The 18,895-nt window shown below is 50.4% G+C and overlaps 1 protein-coding gene across 1 annotated transcript in view; it reads left to right on the forward strand.

Moving 5' to 3' along the window:
* The first annotated feature begins 1,896 nt into the window (after positions 1-1,896).
* SIK3 (SIK family kinase 3) overlaps positions 1,897-18,895 on the forward strand; it is a 152,688-nt gene continuing 135,689 nt past the window's right edge. Inside the window, 1 exon segment of the mRNA XM_075327829.1 lies at positions 1,897-2,104. Coding sequence (XP_075183944.1) covers positions 1,952-2,104 — 153 coding nt within the window. The 5' untranslated portion in view covers positions 1,897-1,951.

The following is an 18,895-nucleotide window of genomic DNA, read 5'->3' on the forward strand; positions in this document are numbered from 1 at the left end:
ATCATTGAGCCCCAGATCCTGAAAAATGAGAACGTCATGGGCCTTGGAAAATGGTGACAAAAATGGCACTTTTTTTATTTTTTACAAATTTCTGAATTTTTATTTTTTTTAAATACTGTATTTTTTGTTTCATAAAACGCACCCCAAATTTAGAGAGAAAAAAGGTAAAAAAAATAAATATATAAAAAAATAGGGTCCGTCTTATACCCCAGTGTTGTTTCACTGGAGGGGGGCGGCAGCGATGGTGGAGCGGGGTCACAGGAGGTAGAAGCTGTGCTGACAGTGGCGGCTGGGGGGTCAGGCTGGCAGTGGTGGATCAGTGCTGGTGTCAGCGGCGGCGAATCAGTGCTGCGGCGGTGGATCAGTGCTGGCAACAGCGGCGGTGGATCAGTGCTGGTGGCAGCGGCGGCGGAACAGTGCTGCGGTGGTGGATCAGTGCTGGTAGCAGCGGTGGCAGATCAGTGCTGCGGTGGTGGATCAGTGATGGTAGCAGTGGCGGCGGATCAGTGCTGGTAGCAGCGGTGGCAGATCAGTGCTGCGATGGTGGATCAGTGCTGGTAGCAGTGGCGGCGGATCAGTGCTGATAGCAACGGTGGCAGATCAGTGCTGCGGTGGTGGATCAGTGCTGGTAGCAGTGGCGGTGGATCAGTGCTGGTAGCAGCGGTGGCAGATCAGTGCTGCGGTGGTGGATCAGTGCTGGTAGCAGTGGCGGTGGATCAGTGCTGGTAGCAGCGGTGGCAGATCAGTGCTGCGGTGGTGGATCAGTGCTGGTAGCAGTGGCGGTGGATCAGTGCTGATAGCAGCGGTGGCAGATCAGTGCTGCGGTGGTGGATCAGTGCTGGTAGCAGTGGCGGTGGATCAGTGCTGGTAGCACGGTGGCAGATCAGTGCTGCGGTGGTGGATCAGTGCTGGTAGCAGTGGTGGTGGATCAGTGCTGGTAGCAGCGGTGGCAGATCAGTGCTGGTAGCAGCGGTGGCAGATCAGTGCTGGTAGCAGTGGTGGTGGATCAGTGCTGGTAGCAGCGGTGGCAGATCAGTGCTGGTAGCAGCGGTGGCAGATCAGTGCTGGTAGCAGCGGTGGCAGATCAGTGCTGGTAGCAGTGGCAGTGGATCAGTGATGGCGACAGCGGCAGTGGGTCAGTGCTGGTGGCCGGGCGGGAGATCAATTGCAATGTTTTTGCAATTTCTCTGCACTTGGAATATTTCCCGGTTTTCCAGTACACTATATGGTAAAATGAAGGGTGTCATTCAAAAGTACAACTCGTCCCACAAAAACCACCACAAGCCCTCGTACGGCGATAGTGACGGAAAAATAAAAAAGTTACGGGTCTTGGAAAATGGTGACGCAACCACAAAAGGTTTTTTTCCCTGCTAAACTGTGGCCATGTTTGGTGTCGCCGTAATCGTACTGATGAGGAGAACCTCATCGCCCCGTCAGTTTTACCACAAAATGTACACCGTAAGAACAATACCCCAAAACACCTCAGAAATGCAGTTTTTTCACAATTTCACCCCACTTGGAATTTTATTTTTGCTGCTTTCTAGTCAAATATGTGGTAAAATGATAAATAAGACCAAAAAGGCCCTCACTGGTCCATGTGGACGGAAAAAGAAAAACATGCTGGCTCTGGGAAGAAGGAGAAGAAAAAAAGAAAAAGCAAAAAAGGGGTTAATGCGGCTGTCGGCCTCTAGAGAACATTATGGTTGTGGTGTTTTTATTCCCCCCCTCAGTTTGTCGCACACACAGTGCGGTACCGCAGCAGTGAGGACGAGCGCCGCCTCCCCCGCTGCACCTGGCAGTGACTCGCCCCGCCCACCGCGCTGGCTCCTCCCCTCCTCGCTCCTGGCTTCGTCACCAGCTCCCGCCTTCCTCACCGCTATCGTCATCAATCCCCGCCCCGTGACGTCAGGCCGCGGTGTCCGCCGGTCAGACCGGGACTCGCTCGCACAAGATGGCGGCTACAGTGCCCGGGGCGACCGGGACCCAACTCCCGCCGCACCGCTCAGCCCCGGCGAGGATTGGATACTACGAGATAGACAGGACGATCGGCAAGGGCAACTTCGCCGTGGTCAAGCTGGCCACACACATCGTCACACGGGCAAAGGTAACCGGAGGGAGCGGAGCCGGGGAGAAGCCGCCGAGCGGGGCACGGGCAGGAGAAGCCGGGGCGGGAGAGGGCGCCGACCATAGGCCAATTCAGCCGGGGATCCTGGGGGGATGGGACAGCCTGAGAGGAGCCCCCCCGCCCCCGCCTGTGCGGAGCCCCCGCCCCCCACCCGCCCCCGCCTGAGAGGAGTCCCCCCGCCCCCGCCTGTGAGGAGCCCCCCACCCGCCCCCGCTTGAGAGGAGGCGCCCACCAACCCGCCCCCGCTTGAGAGGAGGAGCCCACCAACCCGCCCCGTCTGTGAGGAGCCCCCCCACCCGCCCCTGCCTGAGAGGAGCCCCCCCCCCCCCCGCCCCTGCCTGAGAGGAGCCCCCCCACCCGCCCCTGCCTGAGAGGAGCCCCCCCACCCGCCCCTGCCTGAGAGGAGCCCCCCGCCCCTGCCTGAGAGGAGCCCCCCCCCCCGCCCCTGCCTGAGAGGAGCCCCCCGCCCCTGCCTGAGAGGAGCCCCCCGCCCCTGCCTGAGAGGAGCCCCCCGCCCCTGCCTGAGAGGAGCCCCCCCCCGCCCCTGCCTGAGAGGAGCCCCCCCCGCCCCTGCCTGAGAGGAGCCCCCCCCACCCCTGCCTGAGAGGAGCCCCCCCCACCCCTGCCTGAGAGGAGCCCCCCCCACCCCTGCCTGAGAGGAGCCCCCCCCACCCCTGCCTGAGAGGAGCCCCCCCCCGCCTCCGCCTGAGAGGAGCCCGCCACCCGCACCTGCCTGGGGGAAGACTGTGCCCCGTACACACAGCGCCCCGCCAGTGCCCCGTACACACAGCGCCCCGCCAGTGCCCCGTACACACAGCGCCCCGCCAGTGCCCCGTACACACAGCGCCCCGCCAGTGCCCCGTACACACAGCGCCCCGCCAGTGCCCCGTACACACAGCGCCCCGCCAGTGCCCCGTACACACAGCGCCCCGCCAGTGCCCCGTACACACAGCGCCCCGCCAGTGCCCCGTACACACAGCGCCCCGCCAGTGCCCCGTACACACAGCGCCCCGCCAGTGCCCCGTACACACAGCGCCCCGCCAGTGCCCCGTACACACAGCGCCCCGCCAGTGCCCCGTACACACAGCGCCCCGCCAGTGCCCCGTACACACAGCGCCCCGCCAGTGCCCCGTACACACAGCGCCCCGCCAGTGCCCCGTACACACAGCGCCCCGCCAGTGCCCCGTACACACAGCGCCCCGCCAGTGCCCCGTACACACAGCGCCCCGCCAGTGCCCCGTACACACAGCGCCCCGCCAGTGCTGAGACAGAGGCCACATGTACTTGTGTGTACAGCATGTATAATGGTGATCTCCACCAATAACTGCACCAACAGCTCCTTATACACAGGAGAGCGTCACACTTATCAGTTTTTGGTGAATTTGCAGCTGATTCTCCATACAGTCCATCTCCCATATACGAGTCAGGCGTCTGGCTCTGTGTGGCGGCACTCTATAGTGGCTCTGTGTGGCGGTACGGTAGCTCTGCTTGGCGGCTCTGTGTGGCGGCACTCTATAGTGGCTCTGTGTGGCGGTACGGTAGCTCTGTGTGGTGGCTCTGTGTGGCGGCACTCTATAGTGGCTCTGTGTGGTGGCTCTGTGTGGCGGCACTCTATAGTGGCTCTGTGTGGCGGCTCTGTGTGGCGGCACTCTATAGTGGCTCTGTGTGGCGGTACGGTAGCTCTGCTTGGCGGCACTCTGTGTGGCGGCACTCTGTGTGGTGGCTCTGTGTGGCGGCACTCTATAGTGGCTCTGTGTGGCGGCTCTGTGTGGCGGCACTCTATAGTGGCTCTGTGTGGCGGCGCTCTATAGTGGCTCTGTGTGGCAGCACTCTATAGTGGCTCTGTGTGGCGGCACTCTGTGTGGCGGCACTCTATAGTGGCTCTGTGTGGCGGCACTCTATAGTGGCTCTGTGTGGCGGCACTCTGTGTGGCGGCACTCTATAGTGGCTCTGTGTGGGGGCACTGTGTGGCGGCACTCTGTGTGGCGGCACTCTGTGTGGCGGCACTCTGTGTGGCGGCACTCTGTGTGGCGGCACTCTGTGTGGCGGCACTCTGTGTGGCGGCACTCTGTGTGGCGGCACTCTGTGTGGCGGCACTCTGTGTGGCGGCACTCTATAGTGGCTCTGTGTGGCGGCACTCTGTGTGGCGGCTCTGTGTGGCGGCACTCTATAGTGGCTCTGTGTGGCGGTACGGTAGCTCTGCTTGGCAGCACATTTCTTCTCTTCATACCTGTACATTGACTTTGCGAGTTGTTGGTACCCGGTACATGATGCATTTCCAGCATTACTGGGTATTTGGTAAGAATTTGGGCCTTTGTGCAGCCGGTTGAGCGTTTTGGTGCCTTTCTTTGGGAGGTTCTTTGTGAGGTTCTAGAATTTTGTGGGAGTGACGAATGAATCAGAATAGACAAGTTTCTATTTTGAGGATTCTTTCTCATTAATTTATCGCTGCTCCGTTCCTCAAGTGTGTTCAATTGTTCCTCTCCTTTCACATGTAAATGCCCAATTCTGCCTCATGTCTCATCTGTTGCGTATATTGGGCTCCATATCTGTTTTTAGCCTGTTTCCCAATTATTGTTCCCCGCACCCGTGGCCCAGACGACCCCGGCAGCTAGTGGTGCATTCTCTGTAGTGGTGGCAGAAGTTACCAGGCTGCTTCTTTTTTTTTTTTTTTTATTCTTTTATATATACAGCAGAAGCAATTAATAAGTTACCAGACCATTTACAGTTTCCGATATTAAAGAATTACAATGTATCCGTAAACAACAAATCCTATATTATGGCACCATGTGACTATTTATTATTTATTTTATTTTTTTTATTTTACACTCCCCTAGGCTTTTGATTTAGCGAAGAAACTACGTCACGCTGCCATTTTTTTTCATTTTTTTTATCTTTACTATTTTTTTTTGCAATGGTGTGAATGAGTCCTAAGTAGAAGGAAACGTTTTCTCACAAATCGGCACTCGTCATGGCTAGTATCCACATCCCTGGTGTCATGTTCTTTTACATCCCATGGCCACCAAGCTTGTCAGTAGCGTCAACTTAGTGCTGAAACTACATTTCCCTGCATGCATTGCACAGTTCTGTGATGTGTTTACAAAAGTTGCTTTGATGATGTCACATACGCATTTAGGTCATGTGACCTATATGATCCAAATACAACGGCACCCAACTGCTCCATGACTTAAAAAGAATCTGTCAGCAGCTTTTTGTGATGTAATCTGCAAGGACTGAGACCCTGATTCCAGTTATGTCACTTAATCGGCGCTCAAATCAGCGGTATTTTGCCGCAAAGCCGGATCCGTCACAAATGCATTTCAGTTCCATTCATTTCCATTATAATCGCGACAAGATGTGGTCACATACGGATGCATGCGCCATACACTACATGTGACCGCTCGGCGCACGCATACGCATCTTGCCACGATTCCATTGGAAATGAATGGAACTGAAACGCATTTGTGCGGGATCTGGATTTGCGGCAACGTACCGCTGATGTGAGCGCCGCCTAAGTGATATAACTGGAATCAGGGTCTCAGTCCCTGCAGATTACATAACTAAAAGCTGCTGACGGATTTTTTTAAGTCATGAGCAGTTAGGTGATGTATTTGGATTAATTTTTGTTTCAGCATAATCAGTGTTTTATCAGAAGAAGATGATCACTACACTACAGGACTAGGTGTCCCCTGCCTCTTGGTCCAACCACTCCCCCACTTTTGATTGTCAACTTTCTGCCTATGCACAGTGTACAGTGCACAGAAAGCTGTCTCAGTAGTGTGAGCGCTGGGGTCATACAGAGCTCAGCATTGTGAACTCTGCTGTAAAGAAAACAGGGATTGTATCAAAATGACAGCAAGAAGCACTTTAAGTGGCACATCGCTGGAATCAGGGTCTGTGCCCCTACATCATTCTGCTCTGATTTCATAGCTAAAACCTGCTGACAGATTCCCTTTAAAACTTGGACACTTTTTTTAAAATAAGTCGACTCTTTGTAAAAAAAAAAAAAAATATGCAATGTATGATACAAGCAGCAATGTGGCCAAGTTTCATCCACATAAAAAGTTTTTTCATTTCTGATATTCAACCCGCAGAATCCACAGTGGAAACTATTGTAAGGCAAAGGCTGAAAAGTGCTGCAAACGCCCAGCATTTACTAAAAAATGAGCAAAAAGGCTGATTGATTTGGTGTGACTTTTATCAGCCCCCCTTTATTAGGCTATGGAGATGCCCTTTAAGTTTGATCCCTTTAATGACGCCCCGGAGTTTTTCCGTCCTTCCGGCCGGGTTTCCAGGATAGCTCCGGGATCCTCTGCTTTTTAGGCAGCCTGTGACATGGATCCAGTAGCCCCGTGATCAGGTTGCACGGCGATCTGGACACGTATATTTGTCATCTGATTCCTTCCTAAATATTTACAAGTTGTAAATACCCTGAAGCACCTCTCGCATTTTTCTGTCCCGGAGCCTTTAGCGCTCGGCGTTTGCTTTCTATGTACGGGCGGCCATGTGTCGTGCGGAGCTTTATTCTTCTCGGCTTGAATAGCTTGTTTTTTGGCTCTGAGCTGGGCTTGTGGTTAACGCTCTCGCATCGTGTCCTCAGCTTTTCCCGGCCCGGGGTCTTCTTACAGGAGGGATCTCAGCAAAGTCAGAATTTAGCAATAAAAATAGATGACAAACAATTTTTTTAATGGCAATTTTATTTTTTTTTTTTTTTTTAAATCTCCGGAGAACAATTAGGCCTTTGCTAGCGGAATTTTTTGGGAAGTAAATGGGAAAACACAGGCTATTCCTAAGAGGAAGTGTCACTCAGTGAGGGTTTTGAAGAAGCAAGCGTCGCCGTGTTTTCGATGTGGTGGTAACGTGCATAAATCCGGCTTTCATTCCTATGGCTCGGGGTAAACTGGTTCGAATGCATCAGCCTATTTCGGTATTCGATAGCTCAGTGTGTGCCATAGGACGGCATCAGATGATAAATTACATTGCCATGCTACATTGTAACCATAACTGCCATTGACTCTAGAGACCCCCATACTTTTTAAAGGGGTTACCCGGGCAGCTAATGTTGCTGGCGTTATGAATATTAGATTAGTGGGGGTCCGGTTTTCTTCAATATGATCCGCATAACAGCTCTGTTAAGTACAGTATTTTCCGGATTATACAACACATTCCCTCCCCCCAAAACTGGGGGAAAAATGGAGGTGCATTTTATAATCTAGATATGCCATACTTGGGCGGCGGCGGTGGAGCTGGGATGGCCATTCTGAGGGTTCAGAGGACAGGGTGTCACTGCAGTGGAGGATCACAGGACAGAAGGTTGGCAATAACTGCAGGCCTGGGGGTATCACTGCGGCCGTGGGCTCCATTGATCTGCCGGCGCGTTGCGGGCTCCATTGAACTGCCGGCGTTTTGACTTGATGGACTTCAAGAAAATGGCGGCGGAGGCCAATTTGTGCACACGCTGTCTCCGCAGCCATTTTCTTGAAGTTCATCGCATTAAGCACGGGCAGTTCAATGGAGCCCGCAACGCACCAGCATATCAATGCTACTCGCCGCCGCAATACCCCCAAGCCCACAGTGTCACTGACTCTCCTGAGCCGCGACACCCCCCTTCTCCGAGCCCGCAGCATCAACGACCCTCTGTCCACTTACCCTCTTGAGCCGCAACCACCCCCCCCAAGCCCAAAGCATCGGTGACCCTCCATCCACTGACCCTCCTGAGCCGCACACCCTCTCCTCCGAGCCCGCAGTATCGCCGACTCTGCCTCCTATGACCCTCTTGAGCCGCGACACCCCCCCTCCCTTCCTCTGAGCCCGCAGCTTGGCTGACCCTCTACCTGTTACCCTCCTGAGCCACGACACCCTCTCCTCCGAGCCCGCAGCATCACCGACCCTCCGTCCACTGACCCTCCGTCCACTGACCCTCCTGAGCCACGACCCCCCGACTCCTCTGATCCTGCAGTATCGCCGACCCTACCTCCTGTGACCCTCCTAAGCTGGGCCGCGACACCCCCTCCTCCGAGCCTGCAGAATCGTCGACCCTCCATCCACTGACCCTCCTGAGCCGCGCCCCCCCCCCCCGAGCTTGCAGCATTGGTGACCCTCCGTCCACTGACCCTCCTGAGCCGCACCACCCTCTCCTCCGAGCCCGCAGTATCGCCGACTCTGCCCCTATGACCCTCCTGAGCCGCGACCCTCTCCCTTCCTCCGAGCCCACAGCATGGCCGACCCTCCACCTGTGACCTTCCTGAGCTGTGACACCCTCTCCTCTGAGCCCGCAGCATCGCCAACCCTCTGTCCACTGATTCCCCCCCCCTCCTCCTCCGAGTCCGCAGCATCGCCGACCCTCTTGAGCCACTCCCCCTGGTGGGCTATTAGAACACGCACTAGGATTATAACACAGATCCCCATTTTAACACAAAAATTATTTTTCCCTATTTTGCTCCTCTAAATTTGGGGTGCATCTTATAAAACAAAAAAATACGGTATTTCCATTCAGGTGTCGCCAAAGCTGATTGCACCCCCCCACTGATCCGATAGTAATGACCCATTCTAGGAATCGGCCGTCGATATTAGATATCTGGATGGACCCCTTTAAGTCGGCTCAGCCTGCCGGTCATCCAGTGTGGATGTGGACCTCCCGTCGTGATCCTTGATGTACTTTGCATGCTGAATTTAAAAGGGTTGTCCGGCCCGGTGATATTGATTTGGCCTTGTGATAGATCATCAATGTCATATTGGTGGGATACGACACCTGACGGACCCCACTGATCAGCTGTTTTCAGCTGTGGTGCCTGCCGGATGTGACCAGGGCCGGAACAGCACAGCTCCATACACCGTCTGCTGCCGTTGGCGAGCACGAAGCTCGGCCCCTGTTCAGTTTGAGGCACGATTATCCGTTTCCTAAGGCCGGGTCACCATCTTTTAAAGGGGCTGTCCACTACTTGGACAACCCTGTCTTAAATGCAATAGTGCCCTATAGAAAATATAATAGCATTGTACGTGTCTTCTGGCCAGGTTTCCCCAGCGGTGGCGTGACGCTGGCTGCAGGGCCCACGTGGCATAACAATCAGCGGCCACTTATTTGCTTCCACTTCCCCTGGAATAAACTCATGAGTCCGAGGGAAGTGTGAGAACTGCGGACTATTTGCATTTCTACTATTTTTAAACTGGGAAATACAGCATTTAAGAAGAGGTATTCCAAGTGGAGGATTTCACAACCCAAACAGAACAGTGATCTCTTAAAACTGGAAGAAGTGGGTGTACTTACTTTGAAAATCCATGTCAGAATAGCTGTATAATCTTCAAAAGAAAAGGGGTTAATAAGAAATTTTAATATTAGGCAGGGAAAGTATCACAAGATTATACAGCAAATTTTGATTTTCAAATTAAGTACACCAGCCTAATCAGGTCTAAGAGATCAATTCGTCAATATGGTTACACACTGATGACGTATTTAGTTTGAGCACCTGATTCGAGATGAATGACTTGTTGGCGGACCTTGGTCAGTAGTGGTCCGAGGCCGCTGGGCAGGAGCTCTGGCGACATTCTCATCAGGGCTGTGGAGTCGGTAAGCCAAACCTCCGACTCCGACTCCTCAAATTCTCTTGCACCGACTCCGACTCCGGCTCCGACTCCGACTCCGACTCCGGCTCCGACTCCGACTCCTACATATATTGCTTAGTTAGGTGAAAAATTTATTGTAGTACATGAATATGTGTATGTGAACATCAGACATTTAATAATTTTTATGATACGATAATCAAGATATTTGGATAGAACATAAAATATATTTATTGGAATACAACTTTAGAACACAAAAAACTGTAATAAATTGTAAATATGTAATACACTATGTAATATACAGTAGATTACATATATATCTTGTGTGTGTATATACACTGTGTGTGTATATATATATATATATATATATATATATATATATATATATATATATATATATATATATATATATATATAATTACATATTTACAATTTATTAGTTTTTTGTGTTCTAAAGTTGTATTCCAATAAATATTTTATGTTCTATCCAAATATCTTGATTATTGTATCATAAAAACAATTAAATGTCTGATGTTCACATTGTACTACAATAAATTTTTCACTTAAATATAAGCATTATACTAAATGTTATTATTTAGTAAAATATTCAGCACATTCTGCATTGCACTCCTGTCCCCAATTTATTATATATTTTAGGAGTCGGAGTCGGTGCATTTTATACCGACTCCGACTCCACCAAAATGAGCTCCGACTCCGACTCCACGACTCCGACTCCGACTCCACAGCCCTGATTCTCATCGGTGTCTCCTCTGATAAGTACTTTTGGAGGACGCCTTCTTTGGAGGACGCCTTCTTTGGAGGGCGCCTTCTTTGGAGGGCGCCTTCTTTGGAGGGCGCCGCCTTTGGAGGGCGCCGCCTTTGGAGGGCGCCGCCTTTGGAGGGCGCCGCCTTTGGAGGGCGCCGCCTTTGGAGGACTCACTAATCAGAAGAGATACCAGGAAACTAAACACGTAGGGGCAGGTAAGCAGGGCTCCTATCCAGATGCAATGGACCACGGTCCTGCAAATCGATTCATCTCTACACCCATTCGGTTCTTCCGGCGGATAAACTGCTGCCGGAGGTCTCTGGCAATGGCCTCTTCCTCCACCGCCTGGGTGTGTGGTCGAGGAATGTCATGGTGGGCCATGGCCAGTACTGCCACCACCTACACCCTTTCGGGTAGGCGCTTACCTTGTCCTCGCCCGGCTGTACGGTTTCTACATGGTAGCACATGGGTTTGCCATCTCTTTTTGATTGTGACGGTCCAGCTCCTGAGATAACTACTTGGGGGGCTTATTGCAACCAGATGTTCCCCGTCATTACCCCGTTTGACATTAAGCCTTCAGGATTATCAATTACTATGAAACATTTCGAGGTTCTCTCGCTTATAACCTGTAGGAAAGGATTGCTGCCCTGTGCTGTACTCGGTCCCTATGAAACTCTCCAATTTTGGGTTTGTTCCCATATCATTAGTATTTCCCATCACTTTGGTGGGGATCTGATCTCCAAGAATAAAAGGGCCCCACTGCAGCGCTTCATCCCCTTCAATCTTCCCTATACAGCAGCTCCCGTGGCACCTCAGCGGTACAGGGCACTGCAGCACGGCCCCAAAAACAGTCACTGATTTCAGTTTAATACCAGCTGGTAAGGGGGTGCAGGACGTTGGGGTTTCCACTAGTTGGATTCTTGCCCATCATAAACAGATGACAGAAGGAGGCTGGCTTAGCTAATAAAATGAGCTAGGCCGCCATCTTTGTGCTGCCGAGACAAAACAGGACATCTCCCCTTTGTAGAAAGGGGTCAAAATCAGTAATGAGAGTCTATGGGGCCATGAAAAAAAATCAGATGTAGGAAAAGATAGAGGGACTTTTTTTTTTCTTTTTGGCTCATCCGGGAAAAATTGATGAATCTCGACACAAACCCTGATAGTGACAACTGACCAAACTCATGAAATACGTCTTGAGTGATCCCTAAGGCCCAAGTCACACTTGCGAGTGCGTCGCATCTAACTCGCTTGAGTCTCGCATCGCATCATCCGGCATGGCTGCACACTCTCCGGACAGGAATGTCTCAGCTACATAGAGATACATGCAGCCGACCCGCTCCTGGCAGGAGAGTATGCAGCCGTGCCGGGTGATGTGATGCAAGACTCACTCAAGTCTTGAATCACAAAGGGTGACTCTTGCCTAAGGCCTCCTTCACACCTCTATGATTCCGGTATGTATCAAGTGCGTTTTCATATGTACAGGAGACACGGACATAGGTAGACCCATTAAAATCAATGGGTCTGCGCACACATCCCTGTTTTCTCACGGACGTGTGGCGCACACTGCGACAAGTCCGTTTCTCTCCGGCAGTACTGATGTCACATAGACCACACACTTGTGATCCGTGTGACACATACCAGAGAAAACATGTGTCTTTGAATTAAAATGATTTTCTACACGCTGCTGTCTTCGGCCGCTGCTGTCTTCGGCCGCTGCTGTCTTCGGCCGCTGCTGTCTTCGGCCGCTGCTGTCTTCGGCCGCTGCTGTCTTCGGCCGCTGCTGTCTTCGGCCGCTGCTGTCTTCGGCCGCTGCTGTCTTCGGCCGCTGCTGTCTTCGGCCGCTGCGGTCTCTTGCTTCCAGACCTGCTCATTATGCTCATGAATATTCACTGCACCGCAGACTCGGAAGCAACAGCAGCACTGGGAACAGGTGAATAAAAAGTTCCTCTTCTCCGTGTGTTATCACAGATGGCACACGCAGAACATGCACCTTCAACATGGAACGTGAAAAACATGCCTTTTTATCACGGACATATGAAGGGGGCCTTAGAGATAGGAGTGCACGTCTCCGATCAGAGCAGAGTACGGCTGCAAAGCTGAAGGCAGCCATACTCCAGCAGGTGCAGTCGCTCGGGCAGGAGATGTGCGCTCCTGAGTTGGTCACTTCAAGCGATGGGTTGGAGCCTCCGGACCCTCTCCAATCTATAGGGAGTTAAAAAGGCAAATAAAACCCCTCTTTTATGTTTCCTTACTCTTTAATCGTTTGTATTCCCTGCATTGGCTGCAGCATGTTTGACTTTTCCCTCCAGAGCGGCGCTCTTTGGTCGTTATGCCACTAATTGTCTCGCTTGATAGACGGGTGTTGTGACTGTTGGCAGCGGTGAGAAGCCATGTTATCATTCTAGCCGTGCCTAAGGGTATTATTTTTTTTTCTCATGCACAGTGACTTTAGTTAGAGGAGAGCTGCGTGTAATGAGCTGTGACCTCTGATAAGGTGGGCTTGTGTGCCCGATTTGTACCCCGTTATGTAAGGTTACAGTATGGGGTCTGTTTTCCGCCTTTGGACACGGCGGTGGAAGCTATAAGCTTGTTTTCCTGTTTTGCCATGGGGGTGACTTCAGCAGCGGTGCAGCGAGCTCGGACGAGAGCTTCCCAGTCTTTGTCTTCACAGGCCATGCCAGACTAAAGAAAACAAGGGAGGCATTGACTGGAATTCATCTAATAGAGTATGCACAAAGCCGGCCATTATGCCAGCTTCCTGCAGTACAAAAATATTAGGTGGAGCTCCGGGGTAACGTTTGTCTGCGAGGCCCGTTCGCTTGGTCAGTCCTTACCTCTTTGCAAGAACCGCAGACGCAAAGCTCTGGATTTTATAACGAGACCCAATTTGCTGATTTTGACTTTGGCCTCTGAGTATCCCCACTTGACACCAGTGCGACGAGCTTAAAGGGGTTGTCCAGATATTGCAATTCTTAAGAGGGGAAAAAAAAAGTCCTTGGGGAAGAAGTAATTCCTGCATAACCCTGTGCCAATCCCACCCTGGTGCCTCCCCTGGGCCCTCATCCGGCTTCCTCCGTATGTGTGACCTCATCAGTGATGTCACATCTGCGACTCGTCATTGTCCAAGAGGGAAGAAGAGACTTGTGGGGGATCCGGGAGTGATGTGGGATTTATGTGGAGGTTTTGTAGGCTGTACCGAAACTGATTGTACATCCTTGCATTGCAAAACCCAGAAAATCCCTTTTAGGCCCGTTTCACGCATCCGGCACACTCCAGTACAGTGCAATACAGTATAATGGCATCGCTGCATCCTCCGGTCACATGCTGTCATGTGACCAAAGCTTGCTGCGATGCCACTGTACTGGAGTGTGCCGGATCCGGCAATCCGGCGAAATGACGGATATGTGAAACAGGCCTTAAAGCACGCCAATCACCAGGTTTTTCCTATATAACCTAAAGCCAGTGCTATACTGGCACTATCAGGCTGATTCTAAACATACCTTTAGTTGTCAGCTCGGATGTATAGGTTTTGAATCACAAGCAAGTAAAGTTTGTAAAATGAGCAGATTTTTGAATGACAGCAGCTACCGATCAGCTCATAGCTGGGGTGGGTATTCATAGTGATTCTCGCCCCCTGCCTGTCCATCCTCCCCCTGTTATTTCTACTAATTTTATTATAGAACTGTTTTACTAATTGACTAGAAGGACCTGTGCTGATGTCATACCCATGTGACCAGAAAAGGCAGGGCCTCAGCCAACAGAAAAATGTTGCTTCCTGGTATCAGCTATGTTAGCTGAGGCCACGCCTCTTCTGGTCACATGGGTATGACATCAGCACAGGTCCTTCTAGTCACTTAGTAAAAAGATTCTATAATAGAATTAGCATAAATAACAGGGGGAGGATGGACAGGCAGGGGGCGGGAATCACTATGAATACCCACCCAGCTATCAGCTGATCGGCAACTGCTGCCAATCAAAAAGCTGCTCATTTTACAAACTTTACTTGCTTGTGTTTCAAGACCTATACATACTAGCTGACAACTAAAGGTGTGTATAAAATCAGCCTGATAGTGCCAGTATAGTACAGTATGTATAGAATCAGCCTGATAATGCCAGTATAGCACTGTATGTATAGAATCAGCCTGATAGTGCCAGTATAGCACTGTATGTATAGAATCAGCCTGATAGTGCCAGTATAGCACTGTATGTATAGAATCAGCCTGATAGTGCCAGTATAGCACTGGCTTTAGGTTATATAGGAACATCCTGGTGATTGGTGCGCTTTAAAGGGGTTGTCCGTCCACATTACTTTTTATTAAAAACCTACGTTAAGAAGTGATTCTTCACCAATCCCGCCATCACTACCCCTCTGGCGCTGCCTTGATCTGCGAACGTCTCAATATAAACATGTGACCCCTGCAGCCAATCACTGCAGCGCCACTGAGTCATCACCACTGAGGTCAGATGTCGGCTGCAATGAAGCCTAGAAATCCCTTTATCCGACTTGCGTCTGCAGCATAATGACGGTGGAGCGGGCTGACGACGCAGCTGTCGCCGTTGCCTTCGGCTGTGTAGGAACCATGAGGCACTGTCAGCTGACGGCTTCACATAGACTCATTTGTGGCCGGCTTTCTGTGGTTGTCTGTGAACTTGGAATATCATTGATGGGGAGGAATATGAGGCATAGCAATGATCTCATGGGTGTAGGACCTTGCATTCCTCTTAAATACAAAGCAGGGTTTCTTGCAAGGACTGCCGTCTTGTTTTTCTTGATAAGTGTGCGCTCAAACAGGCGATAGGTGCCAGCCCCCTTCCCACAAAGCCCCCACTAGTGTGACCAGACCTTGAGCGCTGCACGGGGGGGCCGGGACCACTGCGGAGGCATGCTGGGGTGCTCCCTCGTACTGTGTCCTTGTTGTTATGCTGATGTGTGTATGTATTATGCTGATGTGTGTATGTGTATATATATATATATATATATATATATATATATATATATATATATATATATATATATATATATATATATATATATATATATATATATATATATATATATATATATATATATAATCTCTATCTATCTGTGTGTGTTTTTGTAATATTGGTTCTTGTTATGCGTAAAATAAATCCATTACCACATCTTTCTTTTCTACCTAATCTGAGAGCAGCATCATGTGGGGCAGAGATCCTGATTCCAGCAGTGTTTCACTTACTGAGCTGCTTGTTGCAGTTTTAATTAAAAATCACAGTTTTATCACCAGTACATTCACTTGTAGTCTGACCATGCCCCCACTGATAGTAATTTTGGTGCCTATGCACAGTGTACACAGAAGGCGGCCAATCGGTGGTGTGAGTGGAGTAATACAGCGCATGGGTAGATTTGCAGCAGATAACAGTGATAAGTTACCAATCAGCCCAGTAAGTGACACATCGCTGGAATCAGGGTCTCTGCCCCTACATCATGTTGCTCTCGGGTGGAGAAGCACAAACCCGGTGACAGATTCCCTTTTAGAGTGCAGCGTAGTCTGACCTTCGGGGCATTATTGAAATCCACAGCGTGCCCGTTTCTCTTGCGGTTACGCTGAGTTTCTTGTGCACGTTTTCCCCATAGAAATGCACAAGATGCAGCAAATCTGCAGGTAAAAAAATGCTTTTGTTTTTATTGCTTTTTCCGATGCAGAAACGCTTAAAAAAAACAAACAAAACGTGTATAATCTGCACAGGACGGTATCAATAAAGTTTTGTCAAAGCAAAATACTATAAAGTATAAAAAGAAAAAACAACCAGCTTTGTTTAAAACTTGACATAACCAAAAGAGGCAACAAAAATGTAATAAAAACAAACAAATAAAATAATTTATATAATAGGTGCAGAAACTCTGTCATATCAGAGATGGTGTGAGATGAGCTGTAGGGTGAGAGGAGGGATAGTGTAGGTGCACCAGCACTGTCCCCTGCGGCGCTCCTGGGGCTTCTGAATACAATCCCCCAATTTCCATCCACATAAAACCTCAGACCCTGTACTGTACTTGTTGCAGTTTTGTTCTGTGACCCTGTTCTTGCCGTTAGAAGATCCCAGGATCTTTTGAGGAGCCCGTAGTGATTCCTTTTTGATATCCTCCTTTTATAGGGTTAAATTGTATGTTTTGGTGCATGTGCTGTACTGTCCCCAGACTCCCTACAATGGGCACTTCTTTGTGTAAATAAATTAAAGGGCTGGTAATAATAATGTGAGGTTGGTGCGGTAACTTTAGCACGGGAGGCTATTTTTGATCCACCGCGCCCCTCCATAGATGAGGTCTTAACATGGGGTCAGCTGAGCCGCTCCGGGATGTGATTTGGAGGCAGCGCACCCATTTTTGAATACAGCTAGCGATGTGCACCGTGCGCTTCACTGCGGCACCACACACCTCATTACTACTAGGAGTCCTCTATAAACCGGATATGATGCGCTCTGGAGGCAGTTAGCTGTTGCCATATCGTACAATAACCGGAAGTAGGTGTTGTAACTAGTGATGAGCGGGCACTACCATGCTCGGGTGCTCAGTACTGGTAACTAGTGATGAGCGGGCACTACCATGCTCGGGTGCTCAGTACTGGTAACTAGTGATGAGCGGGCACTACCATGCTTGGGTGCTCAGTACTCATAACTACTGATGAGCAGCCACTACCATGCTCGGGTAGCCAGTACTCGTAACTAGTGATGAGCGGGCACTACCATGCTCAGGTGCTCTATACTCGTAACTAGTGATGAGCGGGCACTACCATGCTCAGGTGCTCTATACTCGTAACTAGTGATGAGCGGGCACTACCATGCTCGGGTGCTCTATACTCGTAACTAGTGATGAGCGGGCACTACCATGCTCAGGTGCTCAGTACTCATAACTACTGATGAGCGGCCACTACCATGCTCGGGTAGCCAGTACTCGTAACTAGTGATGAGCGGGGACTACCATGCTCAGGTGCTCTATACTCGTAACTAGTGATGAGCGGGCACTACCATGCTCGGGTGCTCTATACTCGTAACTAGTGATGAGCGGGCACTACCATGCTCGGGTGCTCTATACTCGTAACTAGTGATGAGCGGGCACTACCATGCTCGGGTGCTCTATACTCGTAACTAGTGATGAGCGGGCACTACCATGCTCAGGTGCTCAGTACTGGTAACTAGTGATGAGCGGGCACTACCATGCTCGGGTGCTCTATACTCGTAACTAGTGATGAGCGGGCACTACCATGGTCAGGTGCTCAGTACTGGTAACTAGTGATGAGCGGGCACTACCATGCTCGGGTGCTCTATACTTGTAACTAGTGATGAGCGGGCACTACCATGCTCGGGTGCTCAGTACTGGTAACTAGTGATGAGCGGGCACTACCATGCTCAGGTGCTCAGTACTCGTAACTAGTGATGAGCGGGCACTACCATGCTCGGGTGCTCTGTACTTGTATAATGGAAGTCAATGGGAGACTCGAGCATTTTTCTGGAAATCTGATCCATGGGCTTCATGCTGTCTGATAAGAATGTTAAACCCAGACCCTCATGTGCAGGTGTGTACATTTTTGCCTGGCGGCACTAGGTGAACTTGTGATTATTTTTGTGCAGTCCGTGTCTTTTTGTACAGCTATAGGATATACTGCTGTGCTCTATACACTACTCACCTGATAAATTGCATTTAGGAAACGCGTCGGGAGACTAGATCTGCTTTCCACGGTCTTTTTATGTACCTGGTAGTCAAGGAGGCCTGAGTATTCACCGTCTGAGGAGGGATGGAGCACGGACGCCTCGTCACCACTAGACTTGGGGAAGACCATTCCCATCTATTCATATTGTGTCATCATTAACTGAATGGTGACAGTGTAAAGTGAAATGTGAATGTATATATCCGCAGGTACGTCCGCAGGTTTCCCGCAGTTGATCCCCAGAATCCGCTGCTACCATAGCTGCGGGATTCCAGCGAAATATCTGCGGTAAATCTGCGGACGTCCCGGCCTCTATCTCCATAGCGGAGGGCCGGGAATTCTGCAAGTATTTCCGCAGGAATAATTGACATGCAGTTATGTACAGCTGCAGGAAATCCGCAGCATATTCCGCAGCCGCACATACCGCAGCATATTCCACAGCCGCACATACCACAGCATGGACACAGCACTCCCCAGGTCCCATAGGATAACATGGGAAGTGTCTGTACTCGCTAAAACCTGCGGATTTATCTAGAAAATGCAGATAAATCTGCAGGTTTTCCGCTGCAAAATCCGAAGGTACATAGTCCCGTGGGCACATAGCCTTAGGCTGTGTGCAGACGTTGCAGATTTTTCGCATTTTTGACTATAGATCGGTCACAAAGCCTGAAATCAATCCTGATTCCAGCAAAGTGAATCCTGCAGTCTTGTGCACACTTTGAATATTTGCTTCTTGCAGATTCAATGCAGAAATAAATCTGT

The sequence above is a fragment of the Anomaloglossus baeobatrachus genome, chromosome 11, assembly GCF_048569485.1.
Source record: "Anomaloglossus baeobatrachus isolate aAnoBae1 chromosome 11, aAnoBae1.hap1, whole genome shotgun sequence".
In the NCBI taxonomy this organism is placed as follows: Eukaryota; Metazoa; Chordata; class Amphibia; order Anura; family Aromobatidae; genus Anomaloglossus; species Anomaloglossus baeobatrachus.